The sequence below is a fragment of the Rhinoraja longicauda genome, chromosome 26, assembly GCF_053455715.1.
Source record: "Rhinoraja longicauda isolate Sanriku21f chromosome 26, sRhiLon1.1, whole genome shotgun sequence".
Classification (NCBI taxonomy): domain Eukaryota; kingdom Metazoa; phylum Chordata; class Chondrichthyes; order Rajiformes; family Arhynchobatidae; genus Rhinoraja; species Rhinoraja longicauda.
The window spans coordinates 6,411,253-6,430,120 of record NC_135978.1 but is presented as its reverse complement, the minus strand read 5'-3'; the positions used below and the strand labels follow the sequence as shown (position 1 = coordinate 6,430,120).

The window sequence follows — 18,868 nt, the reverse complement described above, 5'->3', positions numbered from 1 at the left end:
GAGAGAGGATATTTATTCAATTTGCGCAAAGGATTTTGTTGCCAGGACTTGAGGGCCTGAGCTATCAGGACAGGTTCAGCAGGCTGGGACGTTATTCCCTTTAGCACAGGAGGTTGAGGTGTGATCGTATAATAGTGTACATGATCATGAGGGGAATAGATATGGCAGATGCAACAAGTCTTTTACCCACAGTAGGGGGGGATCAAGAACCAGGGGACATAGGTTTAAGGTGAGAGGGGAAAGATTAATAGGAAGATTATGGGCAACTTTTCCACACAGTGGTGGGTAAATGGAACGAGTTGCCAGAGGCGGCAGTTGAAGCAAGTACTATAACACCGTTTTAAAAGACATTTGGACAGGTCCATGGATGGGAAAGGTTTAGAAACATAGAAAATAGGTGCAGGAGTAGGCCATTCGGCCCTTCGAGCCTGCACCGCCATTCAATATGATCATGGCTGATCATCCAGCTCAGTAGCCTGTACCTGCCTTCTCTCCATACCCCCTGATCCCTTTTGCAAAAAGGGCCACATCTAACTCCCTCTTAAATATAGCCAATGAACTGGCCTCAACTACCTTCTGTGGCAGAGAATTCCACAGACTCACCACTCTCTGTGAAGAAATGTTTTCTCATCTCGGTCCTAAAAGACTTCCCCCTTATCCTTAAGCTGTGACCCCTGGTTCTGGAGTCCCCCAACATCGGGAACAATCTTCCCGCATCTAGCCTCTCCAACCCCTTAAGAATTTTATATGTTTCTATAAGATCCCCCCTCAGTCTTCTAAATTCCAGCGAGTACAAGCCCAGTCTATCCAGTCTTTCCTCATATGCAAGTCCCGCCATCCCAGGGATCAATCTGGTGAACCTTCTCTGTACTCCCTCTAAGGCAAGAACGTCTTTCCTCAGGTTAGGAGACCAAAACTGCACACAATACTCCAGGTGCGGTCTCACCAAGGCCCTGTACAACTGCAACAGAACCTCCCTGCTCCTAAACTCAAATCCTCTTGCTATGAATCCTCTTGTTTAGAGGGATGTGGGCCAAATGCAGGCAGGTGGGGCTGTTGTAGATGGGGCATCTTGGTCAGCATGGGCAAGAAGGAGTCGTCTCCCTGCTGTGTGACTCTATGAATCTGTTGCCCTTCCACCACTTCCAATCTATGTTTATGAAGCTCCCCACCACCGCTGCCAACTGCCACAGCATTTCCAAAATTATGAAGATAGACACAAAAAGCTGGAGTAACTCAGAGGGGCAGGCAGCGTCTCTGGAGAGAAGGAGTGGGTGACGTTTCGGGTCGAGACCCTTCTTCAGACTGATGACAGGGGAGGGGGTGGGACACCTGCCGACACCCGCCCCCTCTTCTGACATCAGTCTGAAGAAGGGTCTCGACCCGAAACGTCACCCACTCCTTCTCTCCAGAGATGCTGCATGTCCGGCTGAGTTACTCCAGCTTTTTGTGTCTATCTTCGGTTTAAACCGGCACCTGCAGTTCCTTCTTGCACAGTTCCAAACGTCCAATCCTCTCTGAACTTTGAATGCATTTTAACCTAATGAATGTATGGCCACCTTTCCATTATGTGCACGTTTGAATCTCGCCAAGCATGTTTTCATCCCTGCCAAAGAACTAGAACATGTCTGATCAAAGTGCCTGCTGGCAATTGACTATAGACAATAGGTGCAGGAGGAGGCCATTCGGTCCTTCGAGCCAGCACCGCCATTCAATGTGATCATGGCTGATCATTCTCAATCAGTACCCCGTTCCTGCCTTCTCCCCATACCTCCTGACTCCGCTATCCTTAAGAGCTCTATCTAACTCTCTCTTGAATGCATTCAGAGAATTGGCCTCCACTGCCTTCTGAGGCAGAGAATTTCACAGATTCACAACTCTCTGACTGGAAAAGTTTTTCCTCATCTCAGTTCTAAATGGCCTACCCCTTATTCTTAAACTGTGGCCCCTTGTTCTGGACTCCCCCAACATTGGGAACATGTTTCCTGCCCATAACGTGTCCAACCCCTTAATAATCTTATACGTTTCGATAAGATCTCCTCTCATCCTTCTAAATTCCAGTGTATGCAAGCCTAGTCGCTCTGTGACAAAGATGCCCCATCCCTCCATCGTAAGTTCTAGGAGTAGAATTATTAGGCCATTTGGCCCATCAAGTCTACTGTGCCATTCAATCATGGCTGATCTATCTCTCCCTCTCAACCACATTCCTCTGCCTTTCCCCATAACCCTGGTCCCATCCTATGTGTTTAGAATGGATTTTAACCAAGAAATATGATCGGGAGAAGACCATATATCCTGTCAAGTTTGCTTCTCCATTCAGTAAGATCATGGCCGATCTGATTTGGCTTGTCCACTCTGCTGTCTACATGCAGTACATATCCGGTCTCTGTGCTCTGTGATAAAAAGGAGTCAGAAACAAGCTAAGTGCAAAGAACTCTTACAATCCACTTTGTGTAGGAAGGAACTGCAGATGCTGGTTTAAACCGAAGACAGACACAAAAAGCTGGAGTAACTCAGCGGGTCAGGCAGCATCTCGAGAGAGAGAAGGAATGGGTGACATTTCGGGTCAAGACCCTTCTTCAAACTGGCCTGTCCCGCTGAGTTACACCAGCTTTTTGTGTCTATCTTCTTACAAACTGCTACCAGAAATGAAAGGTTAAAGCGACTGTGGGTGTTTCAGTTTTTGGGGGGGACAGAGAAACTTAAAGATAACCCAATAGAGGCCTTTTAAAATTATTGAAAGATTGACCAGGATATTACAAGTGTTTAGATCATTACTTTGGATAGAAACTTTGTAACTGCGTGAAATGGTCGAGTGTTTAAATGTCACATGTATCGACAACAGAACAATGAAATTCTAATGTGCAGCAGCTTAAAAGGCCTGTAAACACAAGGCACATCGATAATGTATAATAAACACCAAATCTATAAATTCAAAACTATTCAATAATAATGGTAAGAAATAAAGGAATGATTTATATTGTAATTTTTTACAATATTTGCAATAGTCTTTTTAAGTAAGTGTTTTTTTTGGTTAAAAAATTAATAATTTTTAATTGTTTTACATATTTTCTTTGTAGGGTGCCACAGTGGTGGAGTTGCTGCCTTACAGCGCGTGGAGCGCCGGAGACTCAGGTTCGATCCCGACTGCGGGCACTGTCTGTATGGAGTTTGTACGTTCTCCCCGTGACCAAGTGGGTTTTTCTCCAAGATCTTTGGTTTCCTCCCACACTCCGAAGACGTACAGCTGTGTAGGTCAATTGGCTTGGTGTTGGCGTAAATTGCCCCTAGTGTGCGTAGGGTGATGTTGATATGCGGTGATCGCTGGTCGGTGCGGACCCGGTGGGCCGAAGGGCCTGTTTCCGCGTTGTATCTCTAAACTAAACTAAACTAAGTCAAAAAGATTATCGGGAAACGTTTATCGCTTTGACAGAAAGCGAAGCTGGAGGCGAGATTTTTCCGGAGGGTTTTTGTGTTTTTAGTTTTTCAGTTTTAGACATACACCACGGAAACAGCCCACCATGTCCATGCCGACCAGCGATCCCCGCACACTAACCCTATCCCACACACACTAGGGGCCATTTACAATTTTACCGAGCCAATTAACCCACAAACCTGTACATCTTTGGTGTGGTGGAGCGAAACCGGAGCCCCCAGAGAAAACCCACGCGGGTCACGGGGAGAGCGTACAAACTCCGTACAGACAAGCACCCGTGGTCAGGATCGGACGCGGGTCTCTGGCGCTGTAAGGCAGAACCTCCTTTTCTGTGCCACTGTGCCACTTGTTCTGTCTCTTCATACTGAGCTCCAGGGTCCTTGTGTGCCTTGTGGAGACCAGCACGTGTGTGACACTAAGCCATTGTGGTGGAGTGCACAGCTCACTCTCAGCACTATCGGGCCCAAACATCGTGCCGTGAATATTATTTCAATAATCAGCCATCGCAAGAGTAATCAATAAACAGATAATATTCTGCTTACGCATTTTTATCTTCACGTTGCAGCAGATTTTTTAAATGTCTTTGACAATGCAGTATGTTAATTGGACTAGATTATTCAAAGAAGCTCAAAGTAACACCTTATATTTAGCTCTGGATTGAATGTCAGAAAACCAACATGGATTGACTTACATTAATTGCAGATCTTACAACCGTGGCACTTTTAGCTGATTATCCCCGTGTAATCAGGTTCAATAGTGCAACCAACCATTCGCATTAAAGGCTGTTCTGTAAAGTGAATCTTTTCATACATGACCATGCACGAGAGATACTTGTATATCATCGTTTGCAGTCACTGCCTCTTTACAAACCTATGGACAATATGTCACAAGTCAAGCTCCTCAGTCTTTGACATCCACAGCCCCTCCATCAACACAGATTACATTCAGGATTGTCTGAATGCCAACAGATCATCATTTGGGTGGCACGGGGGCAGCACAGTGTCACAGTGCAGCGGTAGAGCTGCTGCTTTTCAGCGCCAGAGGCCCGCGTTCGATCCTGACTACAGGGGCTGTGTGTACGGAGTTTGTACGATCTCCCTGCGACCACGTGGGTTTTCCCCAGGCGCTCCGGTTTCCTCCCAGGCCCCCTCAGGACCGACTGGTTTACAGGCTGATTGGCTCAGATAAAATAAGAAAGTAACTGCAGATACTGGTACAAATCGAAGGTATTTATTCACAAAATGCTGGAGTAACTCAGCAGGTCAGGCAGCATCTCGGGAGAGAAGGAATGGGTGACGTTTCGGATCCAGACCCTTCTTCAGACTGATGTCAGGGGGGGCGGGACAAAGGAAGGATATAGGTGGAGACAGGAAGATAGAGGGAGATCTGGGAAGGAGGAGGGGAAGAGAGGGACAGAGGAACTATCTAAAGTTGGAGAAGTCGATGTTCATACCGCTGGGCTGCAAGCTGCCCAGGCGAAATATGAGGTGCTGTTCCTCCAATTTCCGGTGGGCCTCACTATTTCCGGTGGGCTTAGATAAAATTGTAACTTGTCCCTAGTGTGTAAGGTAGAGCTAGTGTATGGGGATCGCTGTTCGGCACGGACTTAGTGGGCCGAAGGGCCTGTTCCCATGCTGTATCTCTAAACTAAACTAGAGGAAAGATTTCATGTAATTTGAAAGAAATAGAACCAAATTTCCCTATTGTGTGAGTGATCCTAAAATCTGTTTTGGGACACGATGGGGTCGTTTAAGAGAGGAGACTGTGGAAAATGGAGCCAAAAACAAGCTGTTGGGGGAACTCAATAGGTGGAGGGAAAGGAATAGTCAATGCTTTGGGTGCTGGAGACCTACATCGGGGGTCATTAGTGTGCCGTCAGGACACACATTGTACACAGTGGTATTAAAGAATCTAAGGGATTGTTGCATTTAGGGGTTAGACAGAATGCTGGAGCAACTCAGCGGGACAGGCAGCATCTCTGGAGAAAAGGAATGGGTGACGTTTCGGGTCGAGACCCTTCTTCGGTCTGAATACAATTTACAATTTTCCTTTAACTATGTGTGTTTCAGGCAACTTTTGCATTGCATTCTCGAGGTAGATGACAACTCTTTTCTCCTTATAATTAGTGTATTCAAGATAACAGGTATCACCTGACATTTTTTAAACCTTCACAGCCTTTACGATAATCTATAAAACATGTTTTGTACATTTCATTATCTAGGAATCAAGTAAAGAAACAATTGAATAATGTTGAAAACACAGCCAATTAATTAGCGGAAAACTTTACAGTTGTTCATATTACAGAAAATTAATAGTTTGTGTCTACAATGCCAATCATTTTCTTCTTCATTGGCCAGAGAAAGGGTCTTATTTTCGGGAAAAGAAAACTCACTCATTACATGAAACTGCAAGAAGGGGGAAAAAAAACTTTTCAATTGTTACGGCCCTCTACTTTCGTGAAGCTATGCAGTTTTGCAAAGAGGTTACATGTTACATGGGATGTAATGAAAGTACTTTCAGAGGTGTCAGTATATGTAATAATAAACTGATCTGAATCTGTTACCTCTCAATCTGAGGTGTAGCCATAAACAAAGTCTAGGTACTGTATTCAGACACCGGGCAAACATACCAACATATCTTCCATTTTCTTGCTGTACGAATTAAGTTACAACTATTGATAAATTTCCAACTTAAACAATGACTGGATATATTACATTTCATGAGCGCTGATGTAATTCTCCCTCGCCTACAATTACGTCTCGTCTGCAACTTCTTTGGCTTGAAAGACCATCTCCCTGTGTCACTCCTGATCCTTGTTGGCGGACTTTGCTGGCGAAACCTTGCTTTTTATATAAAATCTATTTATTTAAAATCATTGAAAACATTCGCGACGCAGTGGCGCTGGTTTTCAGATTTTTTTTAGATTTAGAGATACAGCGCGGAAACAGTCCCTTCGGCCCACCGGGTCCGTGCCGCCCAGCGATCCCCGCACATCAACACTATCCTACACACACTAGGGACAATTTTTTAAATTAACATTTTGCCCAGCCAATTAACCTACCTGTACGTCTTTGGAGCGTGGGAGGAAACCGAAGATCTCGGAGAAAACCCACGCAGGTCACGGGGAGAACGTACAAACTCCGTAGAGACGGCGCCCGTAGTCGGGATCGAACCTGAGTCTCCGGCGCTCCATTCGCTGTAAGGCAGCAACTCTACCGCTGCGCCACCGTGCCGCCACGGTTTCCGACGGGCACGGTGATGGACGCCCCACACCTCTCTGTCCTCCGCACAGCCAGCCAGCTCCTCTGTTGTCTCCACACACGCGTCTTCCATCAACGTCTTCAGCATGGTCTTGTTTGGTCGTCCCGGGTTCCGTCTTCCATGGGTGGGTTCCCACAGCACGACCTTGTTTGCTGGTGTTTCTGGACGGCAGTGGCAATGACCAGCGAGCCTCGTCCTTCTCCACCTGATCTTCTCGGTCAGAGGTGGAATCTCCCCGTAGAGCTGGGCGTTGGTGGTGCGGTCCCTCCAAGGGGTATTTTGAACTTTTCTGAGCATTCGGGTGACTTGGACAATGCTCGAGTGAGAGTCCATGCCTCACACCTGTGCAATAATATTGTCTTTACAGTTGCATGGAAGAATCTCAGTTTGAGACCCTTAGACATCTGAGACGTCCAGATTTTCCCCGTGTTATTGAGGGCTTTCCAAGCGAGCGCTTTCCGGACCTTGATGTCATTCTCCGAGCTCTGCATCCTCGCTCCCAGGTACTTGAAGTCCTCCACTTTCTTGAGCGATGCACCGCCTCTGGTCTTAAGAGGCTGATGGTCACCAGCGTTGAACGCCATGTACTCCGTCTTCTTGGCATTGAGGTGGAGGCCCACTTTCCCGCACTCCGTCTCCACCCTGCCGAGCAGCTCCTGTGCCTCCCCAATTTGGTCTGACAGCAGGATGATGTCATCAGCGAAGTCGAGGTCTGACAAGTTGACAACTGACAAGTTGACTGACCCGATTCTTCTCAGCCTTGTGGTGATTGTGAAGCCGAAGTCCTCGTGTTCCTTCAACGTCTGCCTCATTGCATAATCAAGGACAATGACAAAGAGAAAGGGTGCCAGCGTGCCCCCTGTAAGACCCCCGCGAGGATTTCGAACACTTTGCTCTTGCCAACCTTGGCCGTGGTGCCCACGTGCATATCTTCAATGGCTCTCAGGAGCCGAGAAGGAATAGCATAAGCCTTCAAAATCCTCATCATTTTACATCGATGAATCAAGTCAAACACCTTTTTGAAGTCAATGAAGGTTAGGACGGCCGGCAGGTTGTTATTCTTCACCTCCTCAATGATTCTTCAGAGGGCCGGCATCTGCACTAAACATTACTCCCTTATCAAGTATCTATACCCTGTTAATGTCTCGATCGTGATCGTGTATTGTCTTTCAGATAGACTGGACAGCACACAACAAGAGCTTTTCACTGTGCCTTGGTGCACGTGACAATAAACCGAAGATAGACACAAAATGCTAGAGTAACTCAGCGGGACAGGCAACATCTCTGGGTAGAAGGAATGGGTGACGTTTCGGTTCACCCCCTCTGTGATTTCTCCTGCCATCCTCTGTCCCTCTCTTCCCCTCCCCCTTCCCAGATCTCCCTCTATCTTCCTGTCTCCACCTATATCCTTCCTTTGTCCCGCCCCCCTGACATCAGTCTGAAGAAGGGTCTCGACCCGAAACGTCGCCCATTCCTTCTCTCCCGAGATGCTGCCTGACCTGCTGAGTTACTCCAGCATTTTGTGAATAAATACTTTCGGGTCAAGACCCTTCTTCAGACGAACCATGATAGTTATGCCTACTTTGAAGAAGTCCTCCACCTCCCCTGTTCCCCAGAGATCCGACCTGACCTGCTGAGTTACTCCAGCCTTTTGTGTCTATCTTCGGTGTAAACCCCAGTATCTACAGTTCCTTCCTACACATTTTGTCCGCTTCACTGCAAAATCTCCCCCAAGGTATGCCTGCTTTGTAGAAGTTCCCCTCCTCTCCTTCTCTCTGTAGATGCTGCCTGACCAGCTGTGTAATCCAGCTTTTAGTGTCTATCTTCATTATAAGTGCAAGCTTATCATCACTATCTTGTGGGCAGCAGAGTGGTGCAGCTACTGCCTCACAGCAAGAGAGACCTGGGCTCGACCCTGATCTCAGGTGCTGTCTGTGTGGAGTTTGCAAGTTCTCCCTGTGACTGACTGCATGGGTTTCCTCCTGATGCTCCAGTTTCCTCTCACATCCCAAAGGTGTGGGTGGGGTGTGCAGGTTACTTGGACCTCTGTAATTAGTCCCTGATGTAAAGGGAGTGGATGAGAAAGTGGGATAACTAGTGTAAACGGGTGGTCAGCAAGTCAGTGTGGATTTGATCGGCTGAAAGTACTGTTCCCGTGCTGTATCTCTAAACTATGTAAACGTCAGAAAGATACGCTGTCACGGGCAATTGAAACGTAAGCTGTAAGAACACATGTTTTACCTGATTACGAGAGACAAAGGATTTCTCTTTCTCCCATCTTAGTTACATACAGTATGTAAACAAGATGTAGTTAATGGATCATGCATTATTGATTAACACTGATCAATGAGAAAGGAGATCTGGATAGAGTTTGGTGCCAGTGCATGGATAATCTGCAAGCACACTGATTGCAATACCTACATCACAAGTGTCTTTTTCTAAGGGAACACATAAAAATGTCTTTGACCATTTTAAAGCATAAATGAGGATCTGAATGCCTGTTAAAAGTTCCTATTGACAAACTGAACAACGAACGATGAGCAGGCTAAACCTTGGACCCGTTTAGTTCAGGGTTAAATACTGGCACGTACACCAACCACAGGCATGTTAAGTTCTGGTACACCTACACTTTGGAGCCAGGAGGGACAAGAGAACCAATCCAAACAACTACTTTTCTTTCATGTTCTCCCTCTTATTTTTTCCAATGTTTTCGCGAGGGCTAGAATCCAAAAACAGGAATAGACAATAGACAATAGGTGCAGGAGGAGGCCATTCGAGCCAGCACCGCCATTCAATGTGATCATGGTTGATCATTCTCAATCAGTACCCCGTTCCTGCCTTCTCCCCATACCCCCTGACTCCGCTATCCTTAAGAGCTCTATCTAGCTCTCTCTTGAATGCATTCAGAGAATTGGCCTCCACTGCCTTCTGAGGCAGAGAATTCCACAGATTCACAACTCTCTGACTGAAAAAGTATTTCCTCATCTCAGTTCTAAATGGCCTACCCTTATTCTTAAACTGTGGCCCCTGGTTCTGGACTCGCCCAACATTGGGAACATGTTTCCTGCCTCTAATGTGTCCAACCCCTTAATAATCTTATACGTTTCGATAAGATCTCCTGTATGCTGATGCTGAGGCTCGACAAGGCACTGGTCAGGCCGCATTTGGAATATTGTGAGCAATTTTGGGCACCGTATGTGAGGAAGGATGTGCTGGCTCTGGGGAGGGTCCAGAGGAGGTTTACAAGAATGATTCCAGGAATGAGTCAGTTAACCTATGATGAGCGTTTGTCAGCACTGGGCCTGTACTCACTGGAGTTTAGAAGATTGAGGGGGGGACCTAATTGAAACATACAGTATAGTGATAGGTTTGGATAGAGTGGATGTGGAGAGGATGTTTCCACTAGTGGGAGAGTCTAGGACTGGAGGTCATCACCTCAGAATTAAAGGACGTTCTTTTAGGAAGGAGATGAGGAGGAATTTCTTTAGCCAGAGGGTGGTGAATCTGTGGAATTCTTTGCCACAGAAGGCTGTGGAGGCCAAGTCAGTGGATATATTTAAGGCAGAGATAGATAGATTCTTGATTAGTACGGGTGTCAGATGTTATGGGGAGAAGGCAGGAGAATGGGGTTAGAAGGGAGAGATAGATCAGCCATGATTGAATGGTGGACTAGACTTGATGGGCCGAATGGCCCAATTCTGCTCCTATCACTTATGACCTTAGCATCTTATGAAGATCAGCCATGACCTGCCTATTTGTAAAATGTTTCAGAGCTGCCAGGTTAACCCTTCCTTCTCCATCTGCTTAGACATAGATTTCCTTAAATTTCAGCAGGTCTTCAGCAACAAGTAAAGGGCCTCAAGGATTTCAAGATGTTAACGTTTGACGTTACCTTAATGTCTTTCGTACCATGTCCTCATCAGTGATTCCATAGTAAGTGAGAGTCTCGTTCCAGACTGGATTCAGAGTATTGCGCAAAGTCTTTGTCCTCAGCTTGTTCGCCTAAAACCAAGAGTGCATATGGCGTAATGTAAGAGAGGTTTCAGTGCATCTCAAAGCTTGATGCCCACACAAATACTTACAACATCATTACACATTTAACTTAACCAATATTGGTTTTAACCATTCCTTTGTTTTGAACTGATAATAACATGGTTCTCAATTTTTAGTCTGAAGAAGGGTCCTGACTCGAAACGTTGAGTTTGATATAGCTCTTAGGGCTAACTTGGAATCAAGGGATGTGGGGAGAAAGCAGAAATGGGGAGACTGATTTTGGATGATCAGCCATGATCATATTGAATGGCGGTGGTGGCTCGAAGGGCCGAATGGCCTACTCCTGCACCTATTTTCTATGTTTCTATGTTTCTATAACAATTCTCCATATCTTTAAACACGAGAATACACTAAAGTATAGAAATGATGGTGGGACACTATGTATCTATCCAAATTTGCTCTGTGGTGGTAGTTTATCTATTGGCTACCTGCACACACACACTGTAAATGCCAATAATTTATGTCACAGTGTAACATTTAGTTTTTGCACTATTTACATTAAGATCAATAAAATAATATTGATTTAATCCACATGTGGTCCTTGAATCTAATTTTTTTAATTGCAGATGAGTAGTCCTTCAGTTTTCTCCAATGGAGTTTCCCACCTCAAGGTGTGCCAACTCGATTCAAATGCAGCAGGAATTCAAAATCCCGATTGTATGCAACTTGGTTCAAACATGAAATTGGATTTTGTAGGTAAATAATTTTCTACGTTTCTATGTCACCCATTCCTTCTCTCCAGAGATGCTCCCTGACCCCCTGAGTTACTCCAGCATTTTGCGTTTATCTTCCAGGATTAAAATGCACTTCTTTGATATACAGGTTGGGTCGCTGGTCCGGTACACACTCTGACCGACATGTTACAGTTCGCACCCTTGACCTTTCTGTCCACTGGCCTTCCCTGGGCATGTGTACCTGTCCACAATCTCAACTTCTCACAGCCATCCCTTAGGCTCATCATTCTGGGTCTCCCTCAATGCACATGTCATGAAAAAACGTCATCACTCACATTCCAGATCCTTTTCCAATCCATTGGAGAAACGATTCCCGTTCACGTTTTCATTCTTCTCTGCCCGTGTCACTTCCCCACGTCAAAATGTGAAGCCCTTATGCACACCACCTCCTCCAGTTGCTAATTTAACTCAATTGCCCCTCCAATACCCTCTTCACCTTTGCTTTCACACGTACAGGTATAAGAGCGTCTGGTTCAAGTGGCAACGTCCCAACTACCCAGAGACGGAAGTAAACCCACGCAGGTCACGGGGAGAGAGTACAAACTCCGTACAGACAGCACCCTTACTCAGATAATGTAAGAAGATAACTGCAGATGCTGGTACAAATCGAAGGTATTTATTTCACAAAATGCTGGAGTAACTCAGCAGGTCAGGCAGCATCTCAGGAGAGAAGGAATGGGTGACGTTTCGGGTCGAGACGTCTGAAGAAGGGTCTCGACCCGAAACGTCACCCATTCCTTCTCTCCTGAGATGCACCCGTACTCAGGATCGAACCTGGCGCTGTAAGGCAGCAGCTCTACCGCTGTATTATTCTCTTCCCACAGATAATGCCTAAACTGCTCAGTACTACTGGCCTTGGCAGTTTTTATTTCTGATTTGCAGTTTCTGCAGATGTTTAATTTTCACTTTCCATCAACATTTACATAAGTTGTAATTTTGCAATCAGTTAAAACCCATCTGCTCACCTGGAGACAGTATTCTATAAAACACTCCTTTTTATAACCATTAGACAAATGATTGATGGAAAATTTCCCCACCTCTCTGTAATAATTCATTAGAAGTTTATGTGATAGGAGCAGAATTAGGCCAATCGGCCCATCATGTCTACTCTGCCTTTCATTCACGGCTGATCTATCTGTCCCTCCTAACCCCATTCTCCTGCCTTCTCCCCATAACCCCTGACACCCGCACTAATCTATCGATCACTTCCTTAAAAATATCCATTGACTTGGCCCCCACAGCCGTCTGTGGCAGTGAATTCCACAGGTTCACCACCCTCTGACGAAAGAATATGATTCGTAGCATCGTGTTATGCTGATTTACTTTGAGCAGCCTGCACTGAATTCCTTCACCTTAATGATAACTGCAATAAAGAGATCACTGTAGATTTGGTACCTGACATAAATGATATAAAGTGCCACATACTCAGAGCAATGTGTCTTTTCCAGTGCTATGGAAGAAATAGACAATATGTTGGATAAGGTTCAGAAACTGGTTTTCCTCCAAAAATTAATACCATTAGGAATCATATGATATTTTCGTTCTGCCCTGTATTATCTGTTTTTATCAACAATCAAATGATCTGTTATTAAATTACCATAACTCTATGTCGGACTTGTCATTCCCTCAGTAGTCGGTCTCTTTGTCCAAATCAACATTACCACAGGACCAAAGCTTTGCAAATAAATTTGAATGATTAGTAATGCGTTTAACACATTCTTCATGGTTTTGCTTCGAACTATTTAATACCATGGGCACTTTGCAGTCCGCACAATTAAATGCCTTCGACAACAACCTACAAAATTCCAGAATGCCTAAAGCAAGATTCATAGAAAAAGTGACTGATAGATTCAGTTTCCTTCAAATCAGAAAATGATGGAGCCACTCTGCGGGTCAAGTTGCATTTATATGAAGAGAAGCAGGTAACGTTTTAGGTCCGATCCTTTGTCAGAACTGAGAAAGAGAGAAAATAACTTTGTTTTTGGCAGCAGAGAAGGAAGGGGGAAGAATAGTGGAACAAATGGAATATATCTGACTAGAAAGACCAAGCCAACAAGTTTAGCTTAGTTTTGTTTAAAGATGCAGTGCGGAAACAGGCCCTTCGGCCCTCCGAACCGACCAGTGACCCCCCATACACTATGCCTACACACTAGGGACAATTTGCCATTTTTACTGAAGCCAATTAACCTACGAACCTGTACGTCTATGGAGTGTGGGAGGAAGCTGGAGCACCCGGAGAAAACCCACCCCAGGTCACGGGGAGAAAGTACAAACCCGGACAGCAACTGTAGTCAGGATCAAAGCCGGGTCTCTGGCGCTGTAAGGCAGCAACTCTACCTTGTTCTCCAGAGTGGCATGGTGGCGCAGCAGTAGAGTTGCTGCTCTACAGACTCAGAGATCCTGGTTCGATCCTGACTACGGGTGCGGCCTGCATTGAGTTTGCACCTATCCCTGTTCCCTCTCCGGTTTCCTCCCACACTCCAAAGACACATGGGTTTGTAGGTTGATTGGCCTCAGTAAAAATTATAAAATGTCCCTCGTGTGGGATAATGCTCTTGGGATGGGGATATCATTGGTCGGTGCAGACTCGGTAGAGTTGCTGCCTAACAGCATTTACAGCGCCAGACCCGGGTTCAAAGCCGGCCACGGATGGTGCCTGTCTGTACGGAGTTTGTACTTTCTCCCCGTGACCTGCGCAGGTTTTCCCTGAGAACTTCGGTTTCCTCCCACACTCCAAAGACGTACAGGTCTGGAGGATAAGTGGTTTGGTATAAATGTAACAACTGTCCCTAGTGGGTGCAGGATAGTGTTCGTGCGTGGGATCGCTGGTCGGTGCGGTCTCGGTGGGCCGAAGGGTCTGTTTCCGTGCTGTAACTCTAAACTAAACTAAAGTAAACTCAAGCTAAACTCAACTCTAGATCAATGCAAGGTGATCTCTCCAGTTTTATACTCTCTCTGATGCTGCCTGGCCTGCTGTATAGGTTCCTTTCCTTATATAATCGAAAGTCACTTCAGTTGACAAAAGCCACTGGTAATGAGGCCCAGAGCTGTCAACAAATCCTGGCAAATGAAGGGAAATTGTTTTATGGTGAAGAGTTTGAAAATAAATTACATGGCTTTTTTTTCTTATTTGAATCAATAATAAAATTCTCTTGCTTGACCTGTTGAATGCAAAATTTGACACCACAGACTTAAAGCAGAGAAGCATCTTGGTCATGCAAAAATAGCCTGACACAAGAGCAGGAATAGTCCTTTTTATCTGAAAATAGACACAAATTGCTGGAGTAACTCAGCGGGACAGGCAGCGTCTCTGGAGAGAAGGAACGAGACCCTTCTTCAGACTGAACGTCACCATTCCTTATCTCTCTCCATCCCTCCCCCTTTCCTAGTACTCCGACCAGTCTGACTGTCCAAAATTAAGACAGCCTGATTAAATTTTATCTTTGTATGCTTCGTCGTCACCTTCCCCATGCTAACAATGATCTATTCTACATTTTCCTTGAACTACGTCCCCTTTGATGTCTCGTTTTCACACCTTACCCTTCCCTATCTCTGTGTCTCCCTCTCCCCTGACTCTCAGTCTGAAGAAGGGTCTCGACCCGAAATGTCACCCATTCCTTCTCTCCAGAGATGCTGCCCGACCTGCTGAATGTTCAAATTAAAGACACAAATGCCAGATATTTAGGGTGGCACATTGGCGCAGCGGTAGAGCATTTATGTCTATCCTGGCTACGGGTTTAAGAATGAGGGGTGGGCCATTTAGGACTGAGACGAGGAAAAACCTTTTCACCCAGAGAGTTGTGAATCTGTGGTATTCTCTGCTGCAGAAGGCAGTGGAGGCCAATTCACTCGATGTTTTCAAGAGAGAGTTAGATTTAGCTCTTTGGGCCACAGTTTAAGAATAAGGGGTAGGCCATTTAGAACTGAGATGAGGAAAAACTTTTTCAGTCAGAGAGTTGTGAATCTGTGGAATTCTCTGCCTCAGAAGGCAGTGGAGGCCATTTTTCTGAATGCATTCAAGAGAGAGAGCTAGATAGAGCTCTTAAGGATAGCAGAGTCAAGGGGTATGGGGAGAAGACAGGAACGGGGTACTGATTGAGAATGATCAGCCATGATCACATTGAATGGCGGTGCTGGCTCGAAGGGCCGAGTGGCCTCCTCCTGCACCTATTGTCTATTGTCTAACGGAATCAAGGGATATGGAGAGAAAGCAGGAACTTTCAAGTTCAAAAACACTTTATTTGTCCCCGTGGGGCAATTTACAAAGGCACGTAGAGTAGTACAAAAACTATTGGGGGGGGGATTAGCAGGGTGAACAGTGAGACAGGGGTGGTTGGGAGTTGAGGAGCTGAACAAGATTGGGGACAAAGGTTGCCCTTCTCCTCTGTGTCCTGCAGGCTGGGCAGTGAAGCCGGCGTCCTGGGGGGAAGCCACTCAAACGCAGAGAACAGGACCTGTGAGGGGTGCTGTAAAATCCTGCCAGCTGACCTTAGCATCTGCTGGTCGCATAGGGTGGAGAGAGAGAGGGCTCTGACAGTGAGTCCAATAATTTTGGAGCAGACTTTGGCTGTGCTCTGCAGGCGGTTCCGGTTCCGAAGGCTGATGGAGTGGAACCAGCAGGTGAAGGAGGATGGGGTACTGATTGTGGATGATCAGCCATGATCATATTGAATGGCGGTGGTGGCTCGAAGGGCCTGCGCAGGTTTTCCCTGAGAACTTCGGTTTCCTCCCACACTCCAAAGACGTACAGGTCTGGAGGATAAGTGGCTTGGTATAAATGTAAAAATTGTCCCTAGAGTGTGCAGGGTAGTGTTCATGTGCGTGGGATCGCTGGTCGGTGCGGTCTCGGTGGGCCAAAGGGTCTGTTTCCGTGCTGTAACTCTAAACTAAACTAAAGTAAACTCAAGCTAAACTCAACTCTAGATCAATGCAAGGTGATCTCTCCAGTTTTATACTCTCCCTGATGCTGCCTGGCCTGCTGTATAGGTTCCTTTCCTTCTATATCGAAAGTCACCAGTTGACAAAAGCCACTGGTAATGAGGCCCAGAGCTGTCAACAAATCCTGGCAAATGAAGAGAAATTGTTTTATGGTGAAGAGTTTGAAAATAAATTACATGGCTTTTTTTTCTTATTTGAATCAATATTAAAATTCCCTTACTCCTTACTCCTGCATCTATTTTCTATGTTTCTATGTTTCGATCTTCGATGTAAACCAGCATCTGTATTTCCTTCCTACACATTTCGTCCTTTTATCTGATCTGCCTTTCAACACAACTATGCTTGAAAACTGTATTGACTTCTCTTTCCTTGCTGGGAAGAACCACTACTGTCATTCCACTGATTCCTTGCAGAGAGAATCACAGGGCTAAGCATTTTCAACTATCTTAGACATTGGGATATCCACTTGTCTATTTTGAATTCCAGTCACTCGGTTTTGACAGCAAGATATTTGCTTTCCTGAAATCGACAAATTCAAATGGGGAACACTTCAAGTTGGCTTGAATGTACCTGCGTAGTGGTGGCAGGGAATGATAAATAGCTCTGTATTTATACTTCATATTGGAAATTTCAGTTGTTTATATGGGCATGACACAGGAATTTAAAAAATTTCTTTGCTTTTTGCAACAATCTCAAATACCACTTGCAGTTAATTGAGTGGAACAAGCTTTCAGGGCAACCTATTCATTACAATTCACTGTACATGAAGGAACTGCAAATGCTGGTTTAAACCAAAGATGGACACAAAATGTTGGAGTAACTCAGCGGGACAGGCCCTTCTGGAGAGAAGGAATGGGTTTTAAAATTCATTACAAATCATGTAAAAGTCATTACAATTTACTGTTCCCATTCACAAAACAACCTAAGCAGTTTGCTTGCTAACAAGCCGAATATATTTTCAAATTCGTGCCATTTATATCATTCCTGATCATTTCGTTTTTTTCTAACTACCAATTTCAGGTTACACACGGAATTTAAGCTCCATTTTATTACTCAAGAAAATGTGGAAAACAGGCCATTCAGCCCAGAGTGTCCATGCTGGCTCCCCAGAGAGATACAGTTCAGTTTATTGTCACGTGTACTGAGGTACGAGCTTTTCTTGCGTGCTATCCACCCAGTGGAAAGACAATGCATGATTACAACTGAGCCATTCGCAGTGCACAGATACATGATACAGGGAATAACATTTAGTGCAAGGTAAAGTCTGAAGAAGGGTCTCGACCCGAAATGTCACCCATTCTTTCTCTCCAGAGAGGCTGCCAGTCCCGCTTAGTTACTCCAGCTTTTTATGTCTAAAGCCCGATCCAAGATAGTTCGAGGGTCCCCGATGAGGTACAGTAGACAGTAGTTCAGGGCTGATCTCTCGTTATAGTCGGATGGTTCAGATGCCTGAGAAAGGCTGGACGGAAACTGTCTCTGTTATCCACACCGTCCGGCGCGGCCTGGAATAGGCCGTGGACCTTTCACCGCCCAGCGGGGGCTTCAATGTCGGGAGCCCCGACCGCCCCGACGTGGCAAGTTCAACAGCCTGACCACGGGAGAAGACGGCAGGGAAGAGAAAAGACATTCTGGCCTTCCATCACAGTGAAGAGGGACTGGAGGAGACTCACTGTGATGGATGTTTCTTTTGTTTGGTGTTAGTGTATGATTGTATGTGTTATTGCATTTTTATTGATTATTCTTATTGGTCTTAGTGTTTCAACTGCGGGTAATGTTTCATTTCACTGCACATTTATGTGTATGTGACAAATAAACGACTATTGACTATTGACTATTGACTATTGATCCTTTTTATATTACCTTACAGATCCCTAAAGTCCTCACAGGTCCATCAACTCTCTTTTGATTCTTTTTGCCATTTACCTGCACTTAGGGTTGCCAACTTTCTGACTCCCAAATAAGGGACAAAAAAGGTGATGTCACCTCCCAGCCAGCGGCCACGTGTTCCCGCTTCACCAATGGCGCCCCCCCGGGCCGGGAGGCGGGTTGCTATGCAACCTCCGTTCGGCAAACACACTCGGCCCTGCTCCCCGAACACACTCCGTTAGCCTACCCTGTCCCCCGGGCCTACACTGTCTGGGCCTACAGTGTCCGGGCCTACAGCGCCCTCCCGGGCTTAATATGGGATAAGGGCGGTCCTGTACGGGACAAACCAATTTAGCCCAAAATACGGGATGTCCCGGCTAATACGGGACAGTTGGCAACCCTACTATGCTGCTAGTTATATTTTTACAATGCCCAGTTAACCTAACATGTGGGAAATGGGAAATATAACCTGGGCACCCACTGTAAACTCTTGAAGAGAACATGTAATCTCCACACAGAAAGCACCAGAGGTGCCACCCCGAGGTGCTACCTACTGGTGTCTCAAAAAGCACTGACATAA

At 45.6% G+C, this 18,868-nt stretch overlaps 1 protein-coding gene across 1 annotated transcript in view; it reads right to left on the bottom strand.

Annotated features, from left to right (window-relative positions):
- The window catches only part of LOC144606538 (double C2-like domain-containing protein beta), a 231,945-nt gene that overhangs the window by 84,916 nt on the left and 128,161 nt on the right, over positions 1-18,868 (bottom strand). Inside the window, exon 4 of the mRNA XM_078422791.1 lies at positions 10,590-10,699. Within this exon, the coding sequence (XP_078278917.1) occupies positions 10,590-10,699 (110 nt within the window). The remainder of the gene's footprint in view (positions 1-10,589; positions 10,700-18,868) is intronic.